Source organism: Pleurodeles waltl, chromosome 4_1 (assembly GCF_031143425.1).
Source record: "Pleurodeles waltl isolate 20211129_DDA chromosome 4_1, aPleWal1.hap1.20221129, whole genome shotgun sequence".
Taxonomy (NCBI): Eukaryota; Metazoa; Chordata; class Amphibia; order Caudata; family Salamandridae; genus Pleurodeles; species Pleurodeles waltl.
The window spans coordinates 670,323,378-670,345,582 of NC_090442.1; the positions used below are offsets into that span (position 1 = coordinate 670,323,378).

The 22,205-nt window shown below is 48.6% G+C and overlaps 1 protein-coding gene across 4 annotated transcripts in view; it reads right to left on the reverse strand.

The window, feature by feature from the left end:
- Window positions 1-22,205, reverse strand: part of MDM1 (Mdm1 nuclear protein) — a 326,554-nt gene that overhangs the window by 271,924 nt on the left and 32,425 nt on the right. For all 4 annotated transcript variants that reach the window (XM_069229178.1, XM_069229176.1, XM_069229175.1 and 1 more), the window contains exon 2: window positions 19,949-20,060. In XM_069229178.1, the coding sequence (XP_069085279.1) occupies window positions 19,949-20,060 (112 nt within the window). The remainder of the gene's footprint in view (window positions 1-19,948; window positions 20,061-22,205) is intronic.

Here is a 22,205-nt window from a genome sequence, read left to right on the forward strand (position 1 = left end):
TGGATGAACAGGAGGCCTGCACCACCAAGCTCTCCGGCGTAGGGTGCCTAGATAGAAAACCAGGGTCAGTCGGAGCCGCCCGATACCTCCTGGCCACGGCTCTGTGAACTGCTGGGGAAGATGCCGGCCTCTTCCACACCTCTAACACCGGATCCAGCAGAGCGTCATTAAATGGCAAAAGAGGCTCCGCCGCAGCTGAGGCCGGATGTAACACCTCTGTTAAAAGGTTTTGTTTAGCCTCCACCACCGGCAAAGGCAGGTCCAAAAAACTAGCTGCCTTCCGTACCACTGCATGAAAGGAAGCAGCCTCCTCAGTATATTCTCCCGGGGACGAAAGATCCCACTCAGGGGAAGTGTCCAGCCCACTGGCCGACTCCAGACCACGCAGCCCATCACCCGAGTCCTCTAGCTCTCCTTCCTCCAGGGCTCGTTGGTACTCCTGCTCCTCTAATACACGGAGAGCACGTCTCCTCGAATGAAGTCGTTGTTCAATACGCGGAGTCGACAATGCCTCCGCCGAAGATCGGCGCCGATCTTCAGAAGCCACCGACGCCGCGTCCGGCGCCACAGGTAACTTCGGCGCCGACGAAAGAGCAGCTGAAGCAGATGGACCCACCGGAGTCACAGGCCGAAATCCCGACGTCGACGGGATGGAAATCCCCGGGGCCAATCCTTCTGAAGCCACCGGAGCGGCGACCGGCGCCGACACTGGCGCCGAGCCCACATTCCCAAAAGGGAGAAAGGGCATAAAGGGTGCCGGCCGGAGAGGCGCAGGATCACCCAAAGAAAAGGCCAAAGGCCCAGCCGGAGCACCCCCTGGAGCCATCTGTTGGAAGATGGCATACATCGCATTCAAGAATGCGGAACTATCGGCTCCAGGGGTGGGAAAAGCCGGATACTGAGGTGCCTGTCTCGGAGGCGACCCCGACGCCGGCCTCGACGTCTGCGCCGGAGAAAACACCTGAGGCTCCAATACCTCAATCACCGACGCCTGTCCAGGTGAAGTTGGAGACGCCGGAGAGGGCAACGGCGTCGAATGATGCGGCGTAACCGTGGGACTAATCTCCCATGTCCTTCGGCGCCGATCCGAAGACCTGGAACGAGTCTCCTTCGAATGACGCCGAGATTCTCTACGGCGCCGGAAGTCTCGATGACGCCGATGTCTTGGAGAAGAAGACTTCTTGTGATGCTTCTCCTTCGATTTTGCCATAAACAGCTTCGCCTCACGTTCTTTGAGGGCCTTCGGATTCATGTGCTGGCATGAATCACAAGTCGAGACGTCGTGGTCGGAGCTCAAACACCAAAGGCAATCGGAATGAGGATCCGTCACCGACACCGACATCTTGCCTCCACACTCACGACAAGGCTTGAATCCAGACTTTCTCTGCGACATTATTACCACAGCGAAAGACTACGCAGCAAAAATACACTGTAACCACAAAAGTAACAGTTGCTCCCTCGAAGATAACCGTTTCGAATGCACGGAAAAAAGGGAACTGACGTCCGCACGTCGTCGAGGACCTCTTATTGCCTGTATGACGTCAGACGGCGTCGCGTGGGCTAGAGTGACGTCCTCGTCGACGTGCAGAGACTAGTAAGAAGATTTCCGTCGAATGCTGGCGCCATGGGAGTATTCATTAGGTGAGGAATCCACAGGTAGTTGTATCCATCAGAAAGTGTTCTCACCTGTGTGTCACTGGAAATATTGCTGTATGTAGTCCCTGTTGTCAATGTCTTCTTCCTCTGCTTCCTCCTCATCACTGTCCACAGGCTCCACAGCTGCCACAACACCGTCATCTGGACCATCCTCCTGCAGAAAAGGCACCTGGCGTCGCAAAGCAAGATTGTGAAGCATACAGCAGGCGATGATGATCTGGCACACCTTCCTTGGTGAGTAGAATAGGGAACCACCTGTCATTTGGAGGCACCTGAACCTGGCCTTCAGGAGGCCGAAGGTGCGTTCGATCACCCTCCTAGTCCGCCCATGGGCCTCATTGTAGCGTTCCTCTGCCCTTGTCCTGGGATTCCTAACTGGGGTCAATAGCCATGACAGGTTGGGGTAACCAGAGTCCCCTAATAGCCACACCCGGTGCCTCTGGAGTTAAGCCATCACATAAGGGATGCTGCTATTCCGCAGGATGTAGGCGTCATGCACAGAGCCAGGAAACATAGCATTTACCTGGGAGATGTACTGGTCTGCCAAAAATACCCTCTGTACATTCATCGAATGATAACTCTTCCGGTTCCTGTACACCTGTTCACTCCTGTAGGGGGGGACCAGAGCTACATGGGTACCATCAATGGCACCTGTGATGTTAGGGATATGTCAAAGGGCATAGAAGTCACCTTTAACAGTAGTCAAATCCTCCACCTGAGGGAAAACTATGTAGCTTCTCATGTGTTTCAGTAGGGCAGACAACACTCTGGACAACACATTGGAAAACATAGACTGGGACATCCCCGATGCCATGGCCACTGTTGTTTGAAATGACCCACTTGCAAGGAAATGGAGCACTGATAGCACCTGCACTTGAGTGGGGATTCCTGTGGGATGGCGGATTGCTGACATCAGGTCTGGCTCCAACTGGGTACACAGTTCCTGGATTGTGGCACGGTCAAACCTGTAGGTGATGATTAAATGTCACTCCTCCATTGTCAACAGGTCCACCAGCGGTCAGTACACCGGAGGATTCCACCTATGGGTCCCAGGAGCCAACGACGAAGTGCGCCGGCGCTGATGATACGCACCGCCGCGGACATGACCGCCATTTTCTATCTGTTGAATCACTCGATACCTGATCTTCGACAGGAGAGGACCTATACTGCAAGTGCTGCTGTGACCTCGGTCTGGAAGAGACAATGGCTCGTGCGTCTGGGGAAAGGGCCCCTGCCTCGACTGCACAGGAGTTGGAGAAGCTCGTGGACGGGGTCCTCCCCCAGTACACGCTACTCTACGGTCCTCCAGACCAACAGGTGAGTACATAGAGTGCAAGTTGTATGGGCTATGCCTGGGTGGAGAGGGCTGGTTGTAAGAAGGAAGGGGGCACAGTTCTGTGAGCATGAAGGACTGTGAATGCATGTGCCACATGGCAAGGGCAGGTATGTGGGCCACTCACTTCGACGGTGCAGTTGGTAATGACTTCTCTTCTTCCCCTGTACATGTCATGTAGGTCAGCGCCCACCAGAAGAAGGATATTTGGCGTGCCATCGCCAAGGACGTCGTGACCCTGGGGGTCCACCAGAGACGGAGCACCCACCGCCGTAAAAGACAGGAGGACATTTGCCGCTGGAGCAAGAAGACGGCGGAGGCTCAGCTGGGGATGGCCTCCCAACGTGGGAGGGGTGCCCGTCGAACCATGACCCCCCTGATGTTCCGGATCCTGGCGGTGGCCTACCCTGAGTTGGATGGGCACTTCAGGGCATCACAGCAGACACAAGGGGGTGAGTACACTTTCATTCAGCTGACTTTGCGCGCAGTGGAGGGGTCTGGGTGGGGGAGGAGGGCTCTGGGTTTCCCTAGGCCAGGGGGAGTTCCGTAGGCTAGGCCCCTCCGTAATGCAGGCCATGTGCCACTCCACCCCACCTCTGTAGAGTGCCAAGTACAGGTATACATGCCCCTGTGTCATCTATGTGTGCAGATGTCCACCATAGCCATGTAGGCCATATCCCAGGAACTGCATCTGTAGAGCCCAACAGCGCGGCGTAGTGCAGGGGGCTGCTGTGTCTGTATTGTCCGCCAACGGTAGTGGTAAGCCATGCACTCAACCTGTCTTTCTTCTGTCGTCCCCCCCCCTTTTTGTGCTCTCCCTGTTCTTTTGTGCATCAGCATCATCAGGCGGAGGTACAGTGGCACCGGAGCACGAGGGGGCTGCATCCCACATGGCCATGGAGGGCCACACCACGGACTCAGAATACACCAGTGGGACGGAGGCCGAGGGGAGCTTCACAGCAGTCACCAGATCAGCAACCAGCGACACAGACTTGTCCTCCGATGGGATCTCCCTTGTGGTGGCGGCAAAATCAGTGCCCCCCCCACTTCTACAGGTACAGCCGCCACCCCGCCTACCAGCACCACCCTCCCAGCAGCCCGTCAGCCTTCGCCCCGTGCCAGCTCACCCAGGAGGGTGGGCATCACCTTCGCCCCAGGCACCTCAGCCCCTGTCCCTGTCACCTCCTCAGGTCACTCACTGTTGGGCAGTCTACCATTGTGAATGCCATCCAGGGTGTAGAAAGGGAGTTGCAACACACTAATGCATTCCTGGAGGGCATTCATTCTGGTCAGGCTGCCCATCATCGAACCCTGCAATCTCTGGCCTCAGCCCTGATGGCTGCCATTGTCCCTGTGTCTAGCCTCCCCCCTCCAACTTCCTCCACCCAGACCCAATCCCCTGTACCTCTGCCTATCCCAAGCACACCATCAGACCAGCCTGCACACACGTCAACACACAAGGGAAGCTCAGGCAAACATAGGCACCACACATCCCACAGGCACTCACACAAGCATCACCCACATACAGACACAGCAACATCCACTGCCTCCACTGTGTCCCCCTACTCGTCATCTCCCTCCTCCCTCCCAGTATCATCTACACTCTCACCTGCATGCACTACCACGACAGCCACTAGGACTCGCACCACCACACCCCGCTCACCAGCACTCACCGCCCCCACTACCATTTTCACGTCCCCTGTGTCCTCTCCCAGTGTGTCTGTGACGCCCCCTCCCAAAGTACACAAACGCGGGCACACACACACCCAACATCCATCCACCTAACGACAGCCTCCAGAACATGCACCTGCACCCAAATCATCAAAAGTTACACCTCCTACAACCACCTCCTCTTCCTCCACTCCCAGACCCCCTCCAGCTACCCGTCCCAGTGTTCGTCAGAAACATTTCCTGAGCAACGTTGACCTCTTTCCCACCACCCCCCCCTCCAATTCATAGGTCCCGTACTAGCACCTCAGCCAAAAAATCTCCGGTACCAGTGGTGCCTGTTAGAGGTATGTGGAGTGCACCGGGCACCAGGGCAGCCAGTGTGACACGGAGCCAAAGCACAGCCAGTCCCCCCCCCCCCTTGTGAAGCACCAGAAGTTGGACAGTGCCCGACGGGATAGGGGGAAGACTCCAGCCGGCAAAGCCGCTCACAAGGGTCCCAGGGGAGTGTCGACTCAGCTGTGACTCCCCCCAAGGTGGGGAAGGGGCAGAAGAAAGCGCCAAAGTCTGGGAAGAGCAGCACGGCGGAGAAGGCCGCCATCATCCCCGCTCCCAGGAGGCCTCCGCCAGCCCGATCGTCACTGGTCAGGAGACCACCGCCAGAGTCAGTGCCCAGGAGGGCAGTCCTATCGTCACTGGTCAGAAGACCACCGCCAGAGTCAGTGCCCAGGAGGGCAGTCCCATCATCACAGGTCAGGAGACCACCGCCAGAGTCAGTGCCCAGGAGGTCAGTCCCATCGTCACTGGTCAGGAGACCACCGCCAGAGTCAGTGTCCAGGAGGGCCCCGGAAGCCACAGCCCCGCTGGCCAATGAGGGACGCCATGGCAAACACCGCTGCACAGGTCGGAGACAGCAAAGTCAAGCACCGCTGAACAGGGCAAGCACCGCTGAACAGGGCAAAGACCGCCATGGCAAGCACCGCTGAACATGGCAAAGACCGCCATGGCAAGCACCGCTGAACAGGTCAGAGACCGCCATGTCAAGCACCGCTGAACAGGGCAAACACTGCTGAACAGGGCAAAGACCGCCATGGCAAGCACCACTGAACAGGTCAGAGACAGCAAAGTCAAGCACCGCGGAACAGGGCAAGCACCGCTGAACAGGGCAAAGACCGCCATGGCAAGCACCGCTGAACAGGTCAGAGACAGCAAAGTCAACCACCGCTGAACAGGGCAAGCACCGCCAACTCAAGCACCGGTAGCCCATGTGCGCCAGGGGCAGTGACGGAACTGTGACCGTCACGGGGAGAGTGATGCACTCTGGGCACCAGTCCCCCTCCAGAACCAGTGGAGAACAGCATCCACTACCTCAGTCCTTAACAGGATGAAGCACCCTGGGCACCAGTCCCCCTCCAGAACCAGTAGAGAACATCATCCACTACCTCAGTCCTTAACAGGATGAAGCACCCTGGGCACCAGTCCCCCTCCAGAACCAGTGGAGAACAGCATCCACTACCTCAGTCCTTAACAGGATGAAGAACTCTGGGCACCTGTCCCCCTCCAGAACCAGTGGAGACTGTCATCCACTTGAGAGACTGTGGCTTTGCACTCCCCAGGATGGTACAGTGGGCAACCCACACACTGTATAGACTTGAGAGACTGTGGCTTTGCACTCCCCAGGATGGCACAGTGGGCAACCCACCCACTGTGTAGACTTGAGAGACTGTGGCTTTGCACTCCCCAGGATAAAGCAGTGGGCAAACCACCCACTGAAAAGACTTGTGAGACTGTGGCTTTGCACTCCCCAGGATAAAGCAGTGGGCAAACCACCCACTGAAAAGACTTGTGAGACTGTGGCTTTGCACTCCCCAGGATAAAGCAGTGGGCAAACAACCCACTGAAAAGACTTGTGAGACTGTGGCTTTGCACTCCCCAGAATGGTACAGTGGGCAAACCACCCACTGAAAAGACTTGTGAGACTGTGGCTTTGCACTCCCCAGGATAAAGCAGTGGGCAACCCACCCACTGTAGAGACTTGAGACTGTGGATTTGCACTCCCCAGGATAAAGCAGTGGGCAAACCACCCACTGAAAAGACTTGTGAGACTGTGGTTTTGCACTCCCCAGGATACATCAATGGGCATGGTGCCCCCTCATGGATCTGCCGTGGTGCTGTCATCTGGCTGAGGTGCCCCCCCTTCCCTTCCCCCTGAGGTGCCTGTTGTATTTCTATCTGATGCCCCGGCAGTGTTCTCTCCGTCTTGCTCAGGTATCGTGTGTGGGCCTCGCCCATGCATTTTGGGGCCAGTGGTCCATGGACATTGAATGGTGCATACCTGCACTACTAATCGTGATGTATATTTTGTTGAATGTGTATATATATATCTGTATATATTAGCTTACTGTATTTTTATACATTACAATGGTTGCACTCATTTCCTTTTGTCTTTGCATTCTTCCGGGGGGGTTGGGGGTTGTTACTGTGATGTTTGGATATGCATTGGTGTGTGTGTTGTAGTGGGTGAGGGTCGGGGTGGGGGTGTTGCGTGTGTCCCTGACTTTTGCCTCCCCTAGGTCGTAGGTGCAGTACTCACTATTGTCTTCGGCGCAGGCGTTGCTGATGTTCGTACAGGAGCAGTAAGACTATCGCAGGGAGTATTTGGAGTTCCGGCTCCATGGTGTCATGATTCCTCGTGGAGTGTGTAGAGGTGAGCGTTATCCCTTTGAAATGGCTGTTTCCGCCTTGTTTTTATCCACGGTGAATCCGCCCCGGAAAAGGTGGCGGATTGATAGGTTGTGATACTGTGGGCAGTACTTTGTCTTCCGCCTGTCTGTTGGCGGTGACCGCAGCGCTGTTTGTCTGTATCGCCGTGGCGGTCGGTGTGTTAAAGTGGCTGTCTTTGTTGGCGGTTTCCGCCACGGTCATAATTCCCTTTTTTTTTTTTTAAACGCCGGCCTGTTTGCGGTCTTACCGCCGCTTTAACACCGTCCGCCAGGGTTGTAATGACCACCCTTGTCTTAAAACGAAAGAGGAGACAGCCAAACTCAATGAAATGACCATAGCCCTCACTGAAAACTGCAACAATATCATTCTCTGTTTAACCTGAAGTAGAACCACCAAGAACAATATCATAAGTACTCTCCTTTTTTTTTTAACTCAATTGTCTATCAGACGTGTCTAGAATAAACAAAGTAAGATTGCCTCTCACACTATGGATACATGACAGATATAGGGGTGTGCGACAAATCTTGTTATGACATATGATGTTATACATGGAAGAACATTAGGAATTATTATAGAATTAAGGAGGCAACATCAAATCATAGACTCAAAAGGAGAGCAGCAATTACAAATGTCTGTCAGGTATGTGGGCCCATGGAAAAGAAGCTAAGAAGGTTTGCAAAGCAATGTAGTAGGAAGCTCTAAAATTAATGTTATCAAGCTCAACAGACTTTTAAATAGTTGGCGTCCCACAATGAGGCTGAGTAGAAGAGACAAAAATGGGTTTTGAGGCTATATAACATACAGAAAAATGCTGTCTGGATCTGTTTCTGGGAATATCTTAAAAGCTGCATTTTTTCATGTATTTTTATGAGTCATAAACTCTATAATGGGTCTTTCTTTTGGGTTTCTTCTTTGAATAATGGCATATCGAGTAAACATCAGAGTCCAATTTACCTCATCTATGCCCCCATTAGGAGCATCTGTGAAACCTCCAATAAAACTTGCCTCTGTAAGGTTTTGTTGTTGTTTTTAGTAGTTCAGGGTAATCTGATGGTAAACTCTTAAAAGGGAGACTGTACTCCTTTTCGGCTACCTGCAAAACCCACTGGGCTAAGGTTATCTTCTTTCACTACAAGAAACAGCTCATCAGTCTGATGTCACTGCTGAACTTTCTTAAACGAACTGTCAAAAACCGTTCAACTGAACTGCAAATAGAATGATTACTAAAACTCTAAATGTAATTATCTGCTTGACTTGTCTTCTACCTCTAGAAGGCTATATTTGGATCAAATGCAGGACTGGGAGGTGTCTGACATTTGCCTTATATGGTTATGCAGACTGAACATTCTATGATATGGCTGACAACTCAAAAGATCGTTAAACTGAGGGTTACTTTTTGACTTTACAACTCTTTTCACCATCTAAGTGCATATCCAAAATATTTGATTATAAATAGACAGCTTAAGATTCATGCCTCATCTCTCTAGAGGTAACCAAATGCCTAGTAACACATTCAACTAAATCCAGTCCAGCGTACATAATATGCCTGAATGAGTCCATGCCATCAGCAACCATCTGCTTGTCAGGTAAATGCCTTATTGATTTCTTCTCAACTGGCACAATGATCACCGATGTCTTATCAAATTTAAGTTGTTTACACAAACTTAAAAGCCAAAGATTTGTAACTGAAAACATTCTCCACTATAACACATTTAAATTAGGAGACTAAGCTTTACATGCTTCACTCTAGCACTAGTCATTCGAATCTCTAGGTAATCTTCAGCAAACAATTTGTTAAAACAGGTATCCTAAAACAAGAATATGTTCTTGATCAAGTGTTTGAAATATCAGTCACTTTATCGTGACTTTCCACCTCACCGTTGGTTTACCAGCTTTATCCTCAAAGTAACAGAAATTCTGCCAAATACAGACATGTATGACATATCATCACTATATATATAAATCACCTGCATAGTGTCTATCCTGAAAAGTTGATTTCATTATTATGTCCTTCTTAGAGGTCCTGCTTCTGTCAAGTGCAAACCCCAAACACACTGCATGCTGTTTTTCTGAGTAAAATAAAAAAACATTTTCAGTAATATGTGCACATACCATAAGTTCTGAACTGAACTTCAGCCTCAATGACAAAGACTGTGTCAGGGGTGTCCGTAAGGGATCAATGGCACCACCAGAAGGTGTAATGGAGCCATCAACCCCAGACATGGTTCCCTACGCCAGCTACCTCAACATCACAGACTCAGCTCCCAGCATCACCTCCCTCTCCAAAAGCAGATCTAGACGCAGATTTTCCCTGAGCTCATCAAATATTGACTTACACAGTACTGTTGAACCTTCAGAAGTATTGGACACACTTTTTGTAAATTGATTTACAACTTTTAAAACCTGAAGCTGTTTTGATCATTGTTAGTATAACCAAGAAAACAGGAAAAACAAAAAATAATGCAAACTTGAAACAGTTGGAACCACTACATGTCTGTCCACCCAACAATTCCACTTGAGGACAGAATGCAATATAATCAAGTGAAGTGGTGAAATGGACATGCTCCAGGTCATCGCAGCTGACTGGCAAAGTGGAATGCAAGGGTGATACCTAGGACAAACGTGATAGCTCTCAGCACTGACACAGTCAGATGTTTCCAGGGTCCCAATCTGCAACTGGTATTTCAAACATATAGAATTTTCAGAGGAAAAAAGTAGGCATTCAACTGTATGATTTGCATATCCTGCAGACAATGTTTCTATTTTCGCATGCACTCTAATGAGAAGATGGATTTGGCTGTCCAGTTGACTGTAAGATATTTACGGTCTCTGTGCATCTTTCATTTGGCCCTGCTATATTTATTTCAGTGCCTCACTCTAAATACTACAATGCAAAAAGGAAAATAATGAATGCACACACAGGTTTTTAGTTGACTGCTGTTGTTTCGTTTACAGGTTGTCTCCTCTTGTCAAATGTTTGGTTTTTAACATAAAAACAATTTCCAGGGGACAATGCTTGGCATCGAGGGTGGATGCCTGGCTTCTGCCTCAGCTACGTGTGCCGCTCTAATACTTTGGTTCCTTAGCTAGATCCAGAGCACAGTAAAAGAAGACCTGACCAGAAAGGTGAAATGGTTGAGTGGGAGTTGTGTCCACCAGGAGAGAAAGAGCACCTGATATCACCCTCTAATTTTGAAGCAAAACGAGGAGGCACGGAAGAAAAACGCAGAAGTGTCAGCTGAGCCAGGCAGTGAGAGGGGTGTGCAAAACAGGTCCTGAGAATGTCGATGGAGGGCAGCAGCAAGACCAGCGGGTGCCACTTTAACTAGATCAGACTTATCTTCTTTTGGCCAGGAGTCTCTCTGGAGTTAAGAGGCAAAGAAAGTAGGGAAGGTCTAATCAGAAAGTGTAATCAGAACCAACAGTTTCAAAATGGGTCATGGCTGCATTACAAGGTGACAAGTGCCCAGAACAATGCTTTAACACAAGAAACAAGGATGGAGAAAAATTACTTTTTTCAGTCTACTCCTCACAAGGAAGGAGTGGGGTGAATTATGGCACCAAATGACCAATTTGAAACTTGGCAGAAAAGAAAAAAGACATCATGGGTGCCTTGGACACGTGGACACTAGTTTGAAAAAAACACCACAGTGTGGCAAGGCCTCAATATTATTGAAGACCATGTGGAAATGCTGAAATAAAAAGTGGAAGGGTGGAGTTTTAGGTCGAGGAAATGGTTTCCAGGTTGCAAAAGGTGCAGAACTGGAAACCCAGTTTGACTTTTGGGGAAATGTACAGGAGGTGCATCTGATATTGGACATGCTAGTCCCAAAATTAAAATACATGCTTGGCATATATGTAGGTCCTAAGGTTACCCACTGTCTTGTATAATCAGTCTGTGATGGAGGTACTGCAAAAATGCTTTGAGACCAATTCACTCTCCTTGGGCATGCGGAGATCAAACCAGCCAAGACGGCCATCTCAGCTCTCTCCCAAAAAGGATAATCATGGCGGTTGCATTGTAACAGTAACCCTTAACAATTCGTAAAAGGCTCAATAAAGGCCAGGCTGTCAAGCTGAAACTCAACTTGCAGATGAAAGAGTGGTGGTTTCTAGTGTTCTTTACCCTCCGTTCTGACACACAGGAGAATATGTGGGTGTTACATGTTGTGTTGCTGGAACTGGGAGTGCTGGGTGTGATATTCACCAGTGGTATCCAGCAAGACTGACAGTTACAAGGAAAGACACACCCATTATTATCCACAAATATTCAAGTGATGGAATATTTTTCGGGCCCTGATAAAAAAAAGCTGTGGCCAAGATAAACACACTGTATGTGACAGTCACACTTTGGCAGTGGTAGATGTTGCTTGAATGCTTAAAAAAACCCTTCAGGTGAAGTAGAAAGCAGAGAGGTTACTTTTTTTTAGTGCTTTGGTAAAGAACAAGGATACATTATTTTACTCATTTGTCCCATACTGTGTCCCCTTGGTGTGAAAAAGCTAAAATCCACCTCAGAATGTTCAATTTTCAAAATGTTTTAATTCCTCCACAAACTGAAGCTCTACCAATCCATTGTACCTACATCTCATTCTTCATCTGATCCCTGGTGACAACATACACAAAACTATGCATTATCCCTAAAAGAAGATCTAGTAATTAAGGAGGACAATGATGACAGCCAAAGGAAGGATTCATATGACCATAAGTATGTCTGTCAAAAGTCCCTTTGTTTTTCTTGAAGAAGAAAGTTAAGGTTCTCCAATAGTTCATTATCTTTGGTTAAATAATATCACGATCAAGAATCGTTGTTCTCTTCCTCCTATAATAGACTTTATTGATCAAGTAAGAAATGCTTATAATTTTACAAAATTGGGTCTTATAGGTGCCTAAAATGTACCTGAATGAGAAGGGTGACTAATGCAAAAGGGCATTCCTGACATAGTGTGTGTATGCATGCAATGCTGGTGACAACCCTGGCATAATGTTGGTTGCAGTTTAGTGGTGATAATTCCTGGCATATTCTGGGCAGCCATGGTGTGATGGTGCCAAGGGCACAAAGAACGAGTTACTTACCTTCGGTGACGACTTTTCTGGTGGATACATTAGCTACCTGTGGATTCCTCACCTCATGAATACTCCCATGGCGCCAGCATTCGACGGAAATCTTCTTACTAGTCTCTGCACGTCGACGAGGACGTCACTGTCTCGCACGCGACGCCGTCTGACGTCATACAGGCAATAAGAGGTCCTCGACGACGTGCGGACGTCAGTACCAATCATTTTTTACGTGCATGAGAACAACCAGGCAATGCAATGAAAGAACAAAGCAACATCCATTATATTGTAAAAATACCCCACATTGTATGAATAACTGTAAATCTTTTTATGTACATATATATATATATATATAAAACTCTCTCTTTTAAAATATATACACACACCAAGTATATACATAAAGATATATACACATATACCTACATATATATAAATATATTATATATATACATCTATTGCACCCTCAAAGACCAAGAGGAGCGCACTCAAGGATTACCTGGCAAGACCATAAAGGCAACGGGGAGGCGGGTGGGACCGTGAGGAATCCACAGGTAGCTAATGTATCCACCAGAAAAGTCGTTACCGAAGGTAAGTAACTCGTTCTTCTGATGGATACAACTACCTGTGGATTCCTCACCTCATGAATAGAGTCCCAAAGCAGTACCACGCCCGGCGGTGGGTGCCTAAATGGTCAAACCAAGAAATCCTGCAGCACTGACCGTGCAAAATGGCCGTCCCTTCTAACCTCAGAATCTAAACAGTAATGTTTTGCAAAAGTGTGAAGGGACGACCAAGTTGCGGCCTTGCAGATGTCGACCACAGGAACACCTCTGGCTAAGGCCGAAGTGGCCGACTTAGCTCTGGTGGAATGAGCTCTAATGCCCTCAGGAGGATCCTTCTTTGCCAAAGAGTAACATATTTTAATGCAAAGAACAACCCACCTGGATAGTGTTCTCTTGTGGACTGCCTTTCCTCTCCTCTTGCCCACGTATCCAATAAACAGCTGATCCTCCAGCCTGAAATCCTTTGTTCTATCGATAAAGAAGCTCAACGCTCTCTTTGGGTTCAGACGGTGCAGTCTTTCTTCCTCTTTGGAAGGATGAGGCGGAGGATAGAACGTGGACAAAGTAATTGCCTGAGCCAAAGCAGCCTTGGTCCTCAACACCACCTTATCCCCATAAAAAGTTGTATAAGGGGGTTTTACTGATAAGGCCTGCAACTCACTCACTCTCCTTGCTGATGTTATAGCTATCAGGAAGACTGTTTTTAAAACCAAATACCTCAAGGGGCAAGAATGCATAGGTTCAAAAGGGGACCCCATAAGGAAAGTCAGGACTAAGGACAAATCCCATTGCGGCATAACGAATGGCTTTGGAGGATATTGATTTAGAAGACCCTTCAAGAATCTGATAACAATAGGGGATTTAAATAAAGATGGTTGGTCTGGAAGACATATGAAGGCTGACAAGGCCGATAAATAACCTTTAATGGTAGCCACTGCACAACCTTTTTGCGCCAGAGATAGAGCAAAAGACAAAACGTCCGATAGATGAGCATGTAAAGGATCAATCTGCCTCTCTCCACACCACGCAACAAATTTAGACCACCTATTAGCGTAGATAGATTTAGTGGAGTGTCGCCTGGCCGCTAATATAACATCCACTACCTCAGGCGGGAGAGAGAAGGAACTCAGGTTGCCCCGTTCAATCTCCAGGCATGTAGGTGCAGACTCTGGAGGTTGGGGTGTAGAACCTGCCCCTGCGACTGTGAGAGGAGGTCTGCCCTGAAAGGGAGACGGAGCGGCGGGCACGTTGAGAGTTGGAGAAGGTCGGAGTACCACACCCTCCTTGGCCAATCCGGAGCTATTAAGATTACTAGAGCCCGGTCTTGGCGAATCTTCCTCAATACTCGAGGAATCAAGGGTATGGGAGGAAACGCGTAAAGCAACTGGCCGCACCAGGTCATTTGAAACGCGTCCCCCAACGCTTCCTGCATCGGATACTGAAGGCTGCAGAACAACGGACAATGCGCGTTCTCTCGAGTGGCGAACAGATCTACCCGAGGAAACCCCCACTTCTGGAAGATTAAACGGACTTGATCTGGATGGAGACGCCACTCGTGGTCTGCCGAGAAGTGGCGACTGAGACTGTCCGCACGCACGTTCAAGACTCCGGCCAGATGGTTTGCTATCAAGCAAATCCGATGGTCCTTTGCCCAGGACCATAGTCGAAGAGCTTCTCTGCAGAGAAGGTACGACCCCACTCCTCCCTGCTTGTTTATGTACCACATCGTGGTAGTATTGTCCGTTAGGACCTGTACCGACTGACCACGAAGGGAAGGGAGGAAGGCCTTGAGAGCCAGACGTACAGCCCGTAACTCTAACAGATTGATGTGAAACATCTGTTCCTCTGGAGACCAAAGACCTTTGATCTCCAGATCCCCCAGATGAGCTCCCCACCCTAGAGTGGAAGCATCCGTTATGACTGTGGCCACTGGTGGCGACTGCTGGAACGGCTTTCCTTGTGAAAGATTGTTGCTTGCAATCCACCACTTCAAATCCACAGCAGCATCTCTGGAGATCTTGACAGTACCCTCTAGATCCCCTCTGTGTTGAGACCACTGCCTTCGGAGGCACCACTGAAGAGCCCTCATGTGCCAGCGAGCATGCGTGACCAACAGAATGCAGGAGGCAAAAAGAACGAGCAGACGAAGGACCTTGAGGACTGGAACTACCGCTCCATTTCGAAACATTGGAACCAAATCCTGAATATCTTGAATCCGCTGAGGCGGAGGAAAGGCCCGACCCAATGTTGTATCCAGTACTGCCCCTATGAACAGGAGGCGCTGAGAGGGCTCTAGGTGAGATTTGGGCTCGTTCACCGAAAAGCCCAGGTCGAACAACAACTGGGTTGTTGACTGCAGATGACGCAACACAAGCTCCGGGGACTTGGCTTTGATCAACCAATCGTCCAAGTAAGGGAATACTGCTATCCCCTTCCTTCTGAGCTCTGCCGCAACCACCGACATCACCTTCGTGAAGACTCGAGGTGCTGAAGTAAGACCAAACGGAAGGACCGCAAACTGGTAGTGTTGCGATCCCACCACAAACCGGAGATACTTCCTGTGTGACTTGAGTATCGGGATATGAAAGTAAGCATCCTGCAAGTCGACAGACACCATCCAGTCTTCCATGTTCAACGCCAAAAGTACCTGTGCTAGGGTCAGCATCTTGAACTTTTCCTGCTTGAGGAACCAATTCAAGATCCTCAGGTCCAGAATTGGTCTCAAACGACCATCCTTCTTGGGAATCAGGAAATACCTTGAGTAAACTCCTTGACCCCTTTCCTGCTCCGGGACCAACTCCACCGCGCCCTTTAAAAGGAGGACTTCTACCTCCTGTTCTAGCAACAGGAGGTGTTCTTGTGAACAATACGAAGGGCGGGGCGGGATGAGGGGCGGAAACTCCCGAAAGGGAAGGGTGTAGCCTTTTCCCACAACACTGAGAACCCAAGTGTCCGACGTAACAGTCTCCCATTTGGTGAGAAAATGCTGTAATCTTCCCCCTACAGGAGAGGAGTGAGTGGGAAATGGTGGAAGCCTAAGGCTGCTTCCCCTGCTGCACCCCGCCAGAGGATGAGGAAGAGGCAGAGTGCTGCTGAGAGGCTCCCCTGGTGCGGATCCTACCCCTCCCCCTAAAAGATCTATAGGGATGGGAAGAGGCAGGTTGCTGATATCTTCCCCGAAAGGAAGAGGAGGAAGAGCCACGCCCAAATCCACGAACCCTCCTGAAGAATCTGGAAGAGGCCGTGGAAGAAGGAGCTTGGAGTCCCAACGACTTAGCCGTGGCCCTGCTCTCCTTAAAACGTTCCAAGGCCGAATCAGCCTTAGCCCCAAACAGTTTGTCCCCATCAAACGGGAGATCCAACAATGTGGACTGTACATCTGCCGAAAAGCCCGAGTTACGGAGCCAGGCCTGTCTCCTTTCCACCACAGTTGTGCCCATTGCTCTGGCTACCGAGTCGGTGGTATCCAGTCCCGTCTGGATAATTTGGGTCGCAGCAGCCTGGGCATCAGAGACAAGATCCAAAAGACCCTGGGGAAGCTCTGTAAACGAAGAGGAGATGTCATCCATCAGAGCATGAATATACCTCCCCAGGATACAGGTCGCATTAGTGGCTTTTAACGCCAGACTGCAGGACGAAAAAATCTTCTTCGACTGCGCCTCTAGCTTTTTTGAGTCTCTGTCCCCAGGCACCGTCGGGAAAGAACCAGGCGCTGACTTGGACGAACAGGAGGCCTGCACTACCAAGCTCTCCGGCGTAGGGTGCCTAGATAGGAAACCAGGATCAGTTGGAGCCGTCCGATACCTCCTGGCCACGGCTCTGTGAACTGCTGGGGAAGATGCCGGCCTCTTCCACACCTCTAAAACCGGATCCAGCAGAGCGTCATTAAAAGGTAACAGAGGCTCCGCCGCGGCTGAGGCCGGATGCAACACCTCCGTCAAAAGGTTTTGTTTCGCCTCCACCACCGGCAAAGGCAGGTCCAAAAAACTAGCTGCCTTCCGTACCACTGTATGAAAGGAAGCAGCTTCCTCAGTATATTCCCCCGGGGACGAAAGGTCCCACTCAGGGGAAGTGTCCAGCCCACTGGCCGACTCCAGTCCACGCAGCCCATCACCCGAGTCCTCTAGCTCTCCTTCCTCTAGGGCTCGTTGGTACTCCTGCTCTTCTAGTACCCGGAGAGCACGCCTCCTTGAATGCAGTCGTTGCTCAATCCGCGGAGTCGACAATGCCTCCGCCGAAGTCGGAGATCGGCGCCGATCTTCCGAAGCCACCGACGCCGCATCCGGCGCCACGGGTAACTTCGGCGCCGACTGAAGAGCAGCTGAAACAGATGGACCCACCGGAGTCACAGGCCGAAATCTCGACGTCGACGGGATGGAGATCCCTGGGGCCAATCCCTCCGAAGACACCGGAGCGGCCACCGGCGCCGACACTGGCGCCGAGCCCACGTTCCCAAACGGGAGAAAGGGCATAAAGGGTGCCGGCCGAAGAGGCGCAGGATCACCCAAAGAAAAGGCCAAAGGCCCAGCCGGAGCACTCCCTGGAGCCATCTGTTGGAAGATGGCATACATCGCATTCAAGAATGCGGAACTATCGGCTCCAGGGGTGGGAAAAGCCGGATACTGGGGTGCCTGTCTCGGAGGCGACCCCGACGCCGGCCTCGGCGTCTGCGCCGGAGAAAACACTTGAGGCTCCAATACCTCAATCACCGACGCCTGTCCAGGCGAAGTTGGTGACGCCGGAGAGGGCAACGGCGTCGAAGGATGCGGCGTCACCGTGGGGCTGACCTCCCATGTCTTTCGGCGCCGATCCGGAGACCTGGAACGAGCCTCCCTTGAATGACGCCGAGATTCTCTACGGCGCCGGGAGTCTCGATGACGCCGATGTCTTGGAGAAGACTTCTTGTGATGCTTCTCCTTTGACTTGGCCATAAACAGCTTCGCCTCACGTTCTTTAAGGGCCTTCGGATTCATGTGCTGACATGAATCACAAGTCGAGACATCGTGGTCGGAGCTCAAACACCAAAGGCAATCGGAATGAGGATCCGTCACCGACATCTTGCCTCCGCACTCACGACAAGGCTTAAATCCAGACTTTCTCTGCGACATTATTTCCACAGAGAAAGAGTACGCAGCAAGATATACACTGTAACCGCAAGAGTAACAGTTGCTCCCTCGAAGATAACCGTTTCGAATGCACGGAAAAAAGGGAACTGACGTCCGCACGTCGTCGAGGACCTCTTATTGCCTGTATGACGTCAGACGGCGTCGCGTGCGAGACAGTGACGTCCTCGTCGACGTGCAGAGACTAGTAAGAAGATTTCCGTCGAATGCTGGCGCCATGGGAGTATTCATGAGGTGAGGAATCCACAGGTAGTTGTATCCATCAGAAGGTAAATGTTTTAAAAGATTAAAGTTCCAGTAGGCACAGCGAAGGGAAAAGCCAGTATAAGTGAACATCATGTAACATGTACTCTAGTGTTCAGCTTAGCCAACCCTACCTCCAAAATTCAGAACAGATTTTTGCCAGCATCGGGGTTTGAAAAGAGACAGTCTGACAAGGCCAAATAAATTTTGTTTGTAAACACATGTTATTATGTACTGTTTTCCTTTACTTTACTTTAAAATATATGGTGTGCTAGCTAAAGCAGTCTTATATGCAAGACATAACAATTGCCTATGAAAGGACACTAATCTGGTTGGCAGTGTTGCTCCCCACAATTCTACTTAACCTCTAAACTTGGAGCAAACACAATGTAAGCATGCGCCAGGGTATTCTGAGTTCAAATTACCAATCTGGTCTCAAATAATCTTGTACATTTTTATTTTATGAAGCCATTAGTATTTAAATGGGCCCTCCAATTAATAAAAAAAGGCAGTTATGTTTAAACATTCCTGAATAATCAACAATACAATTTCAAACATGTCCCTATATTTCATATTGTCTAGTTGTGACTTAAGATCCACTGTCATGTGATTCACAGAATGGCCCCTTTCATTAAGTGTTTTAGATATAATAAACACATTCTGATTTAAAGAATGGTGGTGAGAGGAATTCAGAAAATGGTCCATCAACATATGAGTGATCTAACCACTCTATATAGAATACCCTAAATATTGGACATAGTGCTAGTCGAGCCACCTTTGACTGCCACTGGCTTGGCCCGGGATCAGACCTAACAATGCGAGACATGGTGGTACATAAACCACCAAGAATAAGGTTACTGGTCAGCCACTATGTGAGGTCAAGTTAACACCATGAAAGACTACCATGGATACGGTGGCAGACTTCCATGGAAAGGTGAGTATGGCATACTTACTATTCTAGAAAAAAAAACTATGTTAGAGAGATCAGACATGTGGGCATCCACAATGTACCTTTATTTTGGAGATACATTTTCTATGCCTATATTAAACAGGGTAAATATGTGGATTTTCAGCTAAAGATTTTCTCCCAAATTGGCTTCATTTTAGCAAATACAGTCACTTTAGTGGAGAAATACTTGGCGGCCTGATGTAATACTATATAATGAAGATTTTCTACAGTATCCTTGGCTTGGGTAGAAATTCTGCCACACTTGCAGATGAGAAATTGCCTCCCATATTCTAATTCAGATCTTCGAATATTTTGTAAAGATCCTGTCCACCTACATTTAGTTTTCATGTTCTCCTTATTATATAGCCAATTTGCCTGAGGATAACAGGCAATAACAAAGGAACATCTATGTTATCGGTAACACCAGTTAGCTGTTTTCAGGCATTCAAAGAATGTCTGATAGTGAACAGAGCATGTGCACATGCACTAAAACACATATATGCATTAAGAGGCTAGGCACTTTATAGGATCATTTCATTACACTCAAGAGATTAATCTTGTAAATTCTTCAATGCTGAGGACACATGAAAATGCTTCGGGAACAATATATATTTATACATAGCTTGCTTACCCAGCTGATCAGATCGCAGTCCAGCCCATGTCTGTTCTTGCTCAGGGGACAGTTTGCCATACTGTAATTCAGTTGTTTTCCATTTGAAGTTCCTATCGTATTCACTCTTACCCTGAAAAATGCATAAAGATATCTTTCAGAAAGCTTGCTGCACATTCTTCAGCAACTAACACTGAAATCTCACTATCATATATAGGGATGCACTGAAGTATTTAAAGATCCACAGCGCATCTCTCCCAACAAATTCTAAATAAACCAAATGAAAGCATAGGTTCTACAGATTGCAACCCAACATTTATAAGGGCTTTCCATTCACAAGTCTCTTGATTTGAAAACCTTGTGGTTTTAGGACAAAAACCCTCACCCACCCTTAGGTGGCATGCTTCATCATCGGGAGCCTCTTCACACTAACTGTGAGCTATTTGGTTTGTTTGAGTGTTGGCAGAATGTGTAGTGAGGGAAAGGCTAAAAAATACCTCTTGGTTGACTGAATCACAACTTTATTGTATGTCCCCAAGGGGTACATTAAAAAGAAACCTGGGATATGACTTCACCCCTCTAGCGATACTGGGATCATATTTCTGCTAGTTGCTAAACCTTACAAAAAGGTTTTGGCATTCGTCAGGACCTAAACTGGAATCCTATCACTCTACAGGGAGAAGTATGCCAAATGGATAAAGACTATATATAGGTAGTGTGTGAATTAATCTTGGAAATTCAGCTGGTATCTGACAATCAATGTGGCTGTGTTCACCACTGTCGTCACCTACAAGAGAGCAACATTCAAGAGACAAACAGAAAAGCATTATTTGGGTGACACTGTCCTTCAAGTCAGCATCTGTAGCAGCTTTCACCAAGCATTGTGAGCACAAGGTGTTCTCATTGTGCCACACATATTTCCATAGTGAGAGTGAATCAATCATTCCTTCTTCATAGAAGTAATATATGTAAAGCATGCCCACAACAGTTAGGTGTTATACCTCAACTCACCAAGCTTCAGGCAGAGTAAAAACAATTAGTAAAATGTGTTCACTGTAAAACAAATACACACACATGGTAATGTGGTGTTCACTGTGAAACACAGCTATCAGAAAACATGTTGAACCTGTCAATTAGTCACATTACGTTCACAAACAACGAGGAGCAACTATCATTATCCCAAAAAGGAGACACAGCCCAATTGAGTAAAACCCCACCCATAAGGGATCATCAAAACACCAGTGCATTTATTTACCTCAATGAGTCCACTGACACGACCGGTCTGCTATCCGAAGCAAGAGAAAACTTTCCAAACAAAAACATGTGGAAGGTGTAATGATATGTGTGTTTTGACCACTGGCCCCACGTTGTACTTAGCCTAGCACTACACCGTCATATTAGTGACCACCAGATTCATTTTGCCTATTGACTTTATTTTAGCATTAGCCACTGCCACGTTAAAAGCTGCAAGTAGTTTTCCACGTTGTATTAAGCCCATGTTTTTTTTCTTCATGTTTTTTTCCCGCCAAGGGCTTAGGCTGAGAACAATGTACTCAGATGGCAGGGAATGGTCTTGTTTTGAATTGGCACCTTGGGATTGTGGCCAAGTCCCGACATGTTATTTTCAAAGCAGACTTAAAACAATCAGCATTATTTGAATAAATAAACTTCTGCAGTGAGAGGGATGTTCTAGACTTTTCCTCTTTTGTTTGTTCAAAGTATAAGAGGCCGGGACCAGATGGACCAGGGACAGAGAGTGTTTGCAGATCTCAGGCACATCCAGGACGCTGGAGTGTGCCATCCTTCCCGTGAGGATAATTGATCTTTCTCTCCTCAATAGATTCTGGGATCTGGCGATCTGACGCTGAATAGGAGGGAGACAACGCAGTGATGCCCTTTTCTCATGGTGATGCATATTGTTTAATTCATTATTTGCTTTGCTTTATAATATAGATACACATATTTGCTGTGTATATTGCAGTGGTGAATCATTTGTACATTCTTTCATTTCATTGCTGTGGCCATTTTTGAACGTGTGCTTTCAGCATGCTAATCTCCTTTAGGAACCTTGTGTGGTGAGAATTAATAAATAAATGTCTTCTTTGGTCTAAGAAGAGCATTCCAGAGATTTTTGTCAGTGCATTAGTGTTTCAGCACGGTCTTTAGTGAAGCAAAACAGAAGGGCAAACAAGATGATTCAGTAGAGTCAACCAAGAGTAGGATTGTAACATGAATGAGTTGTCTGTAACCTCCTTGACGGAGGGATCAGGATGAGACT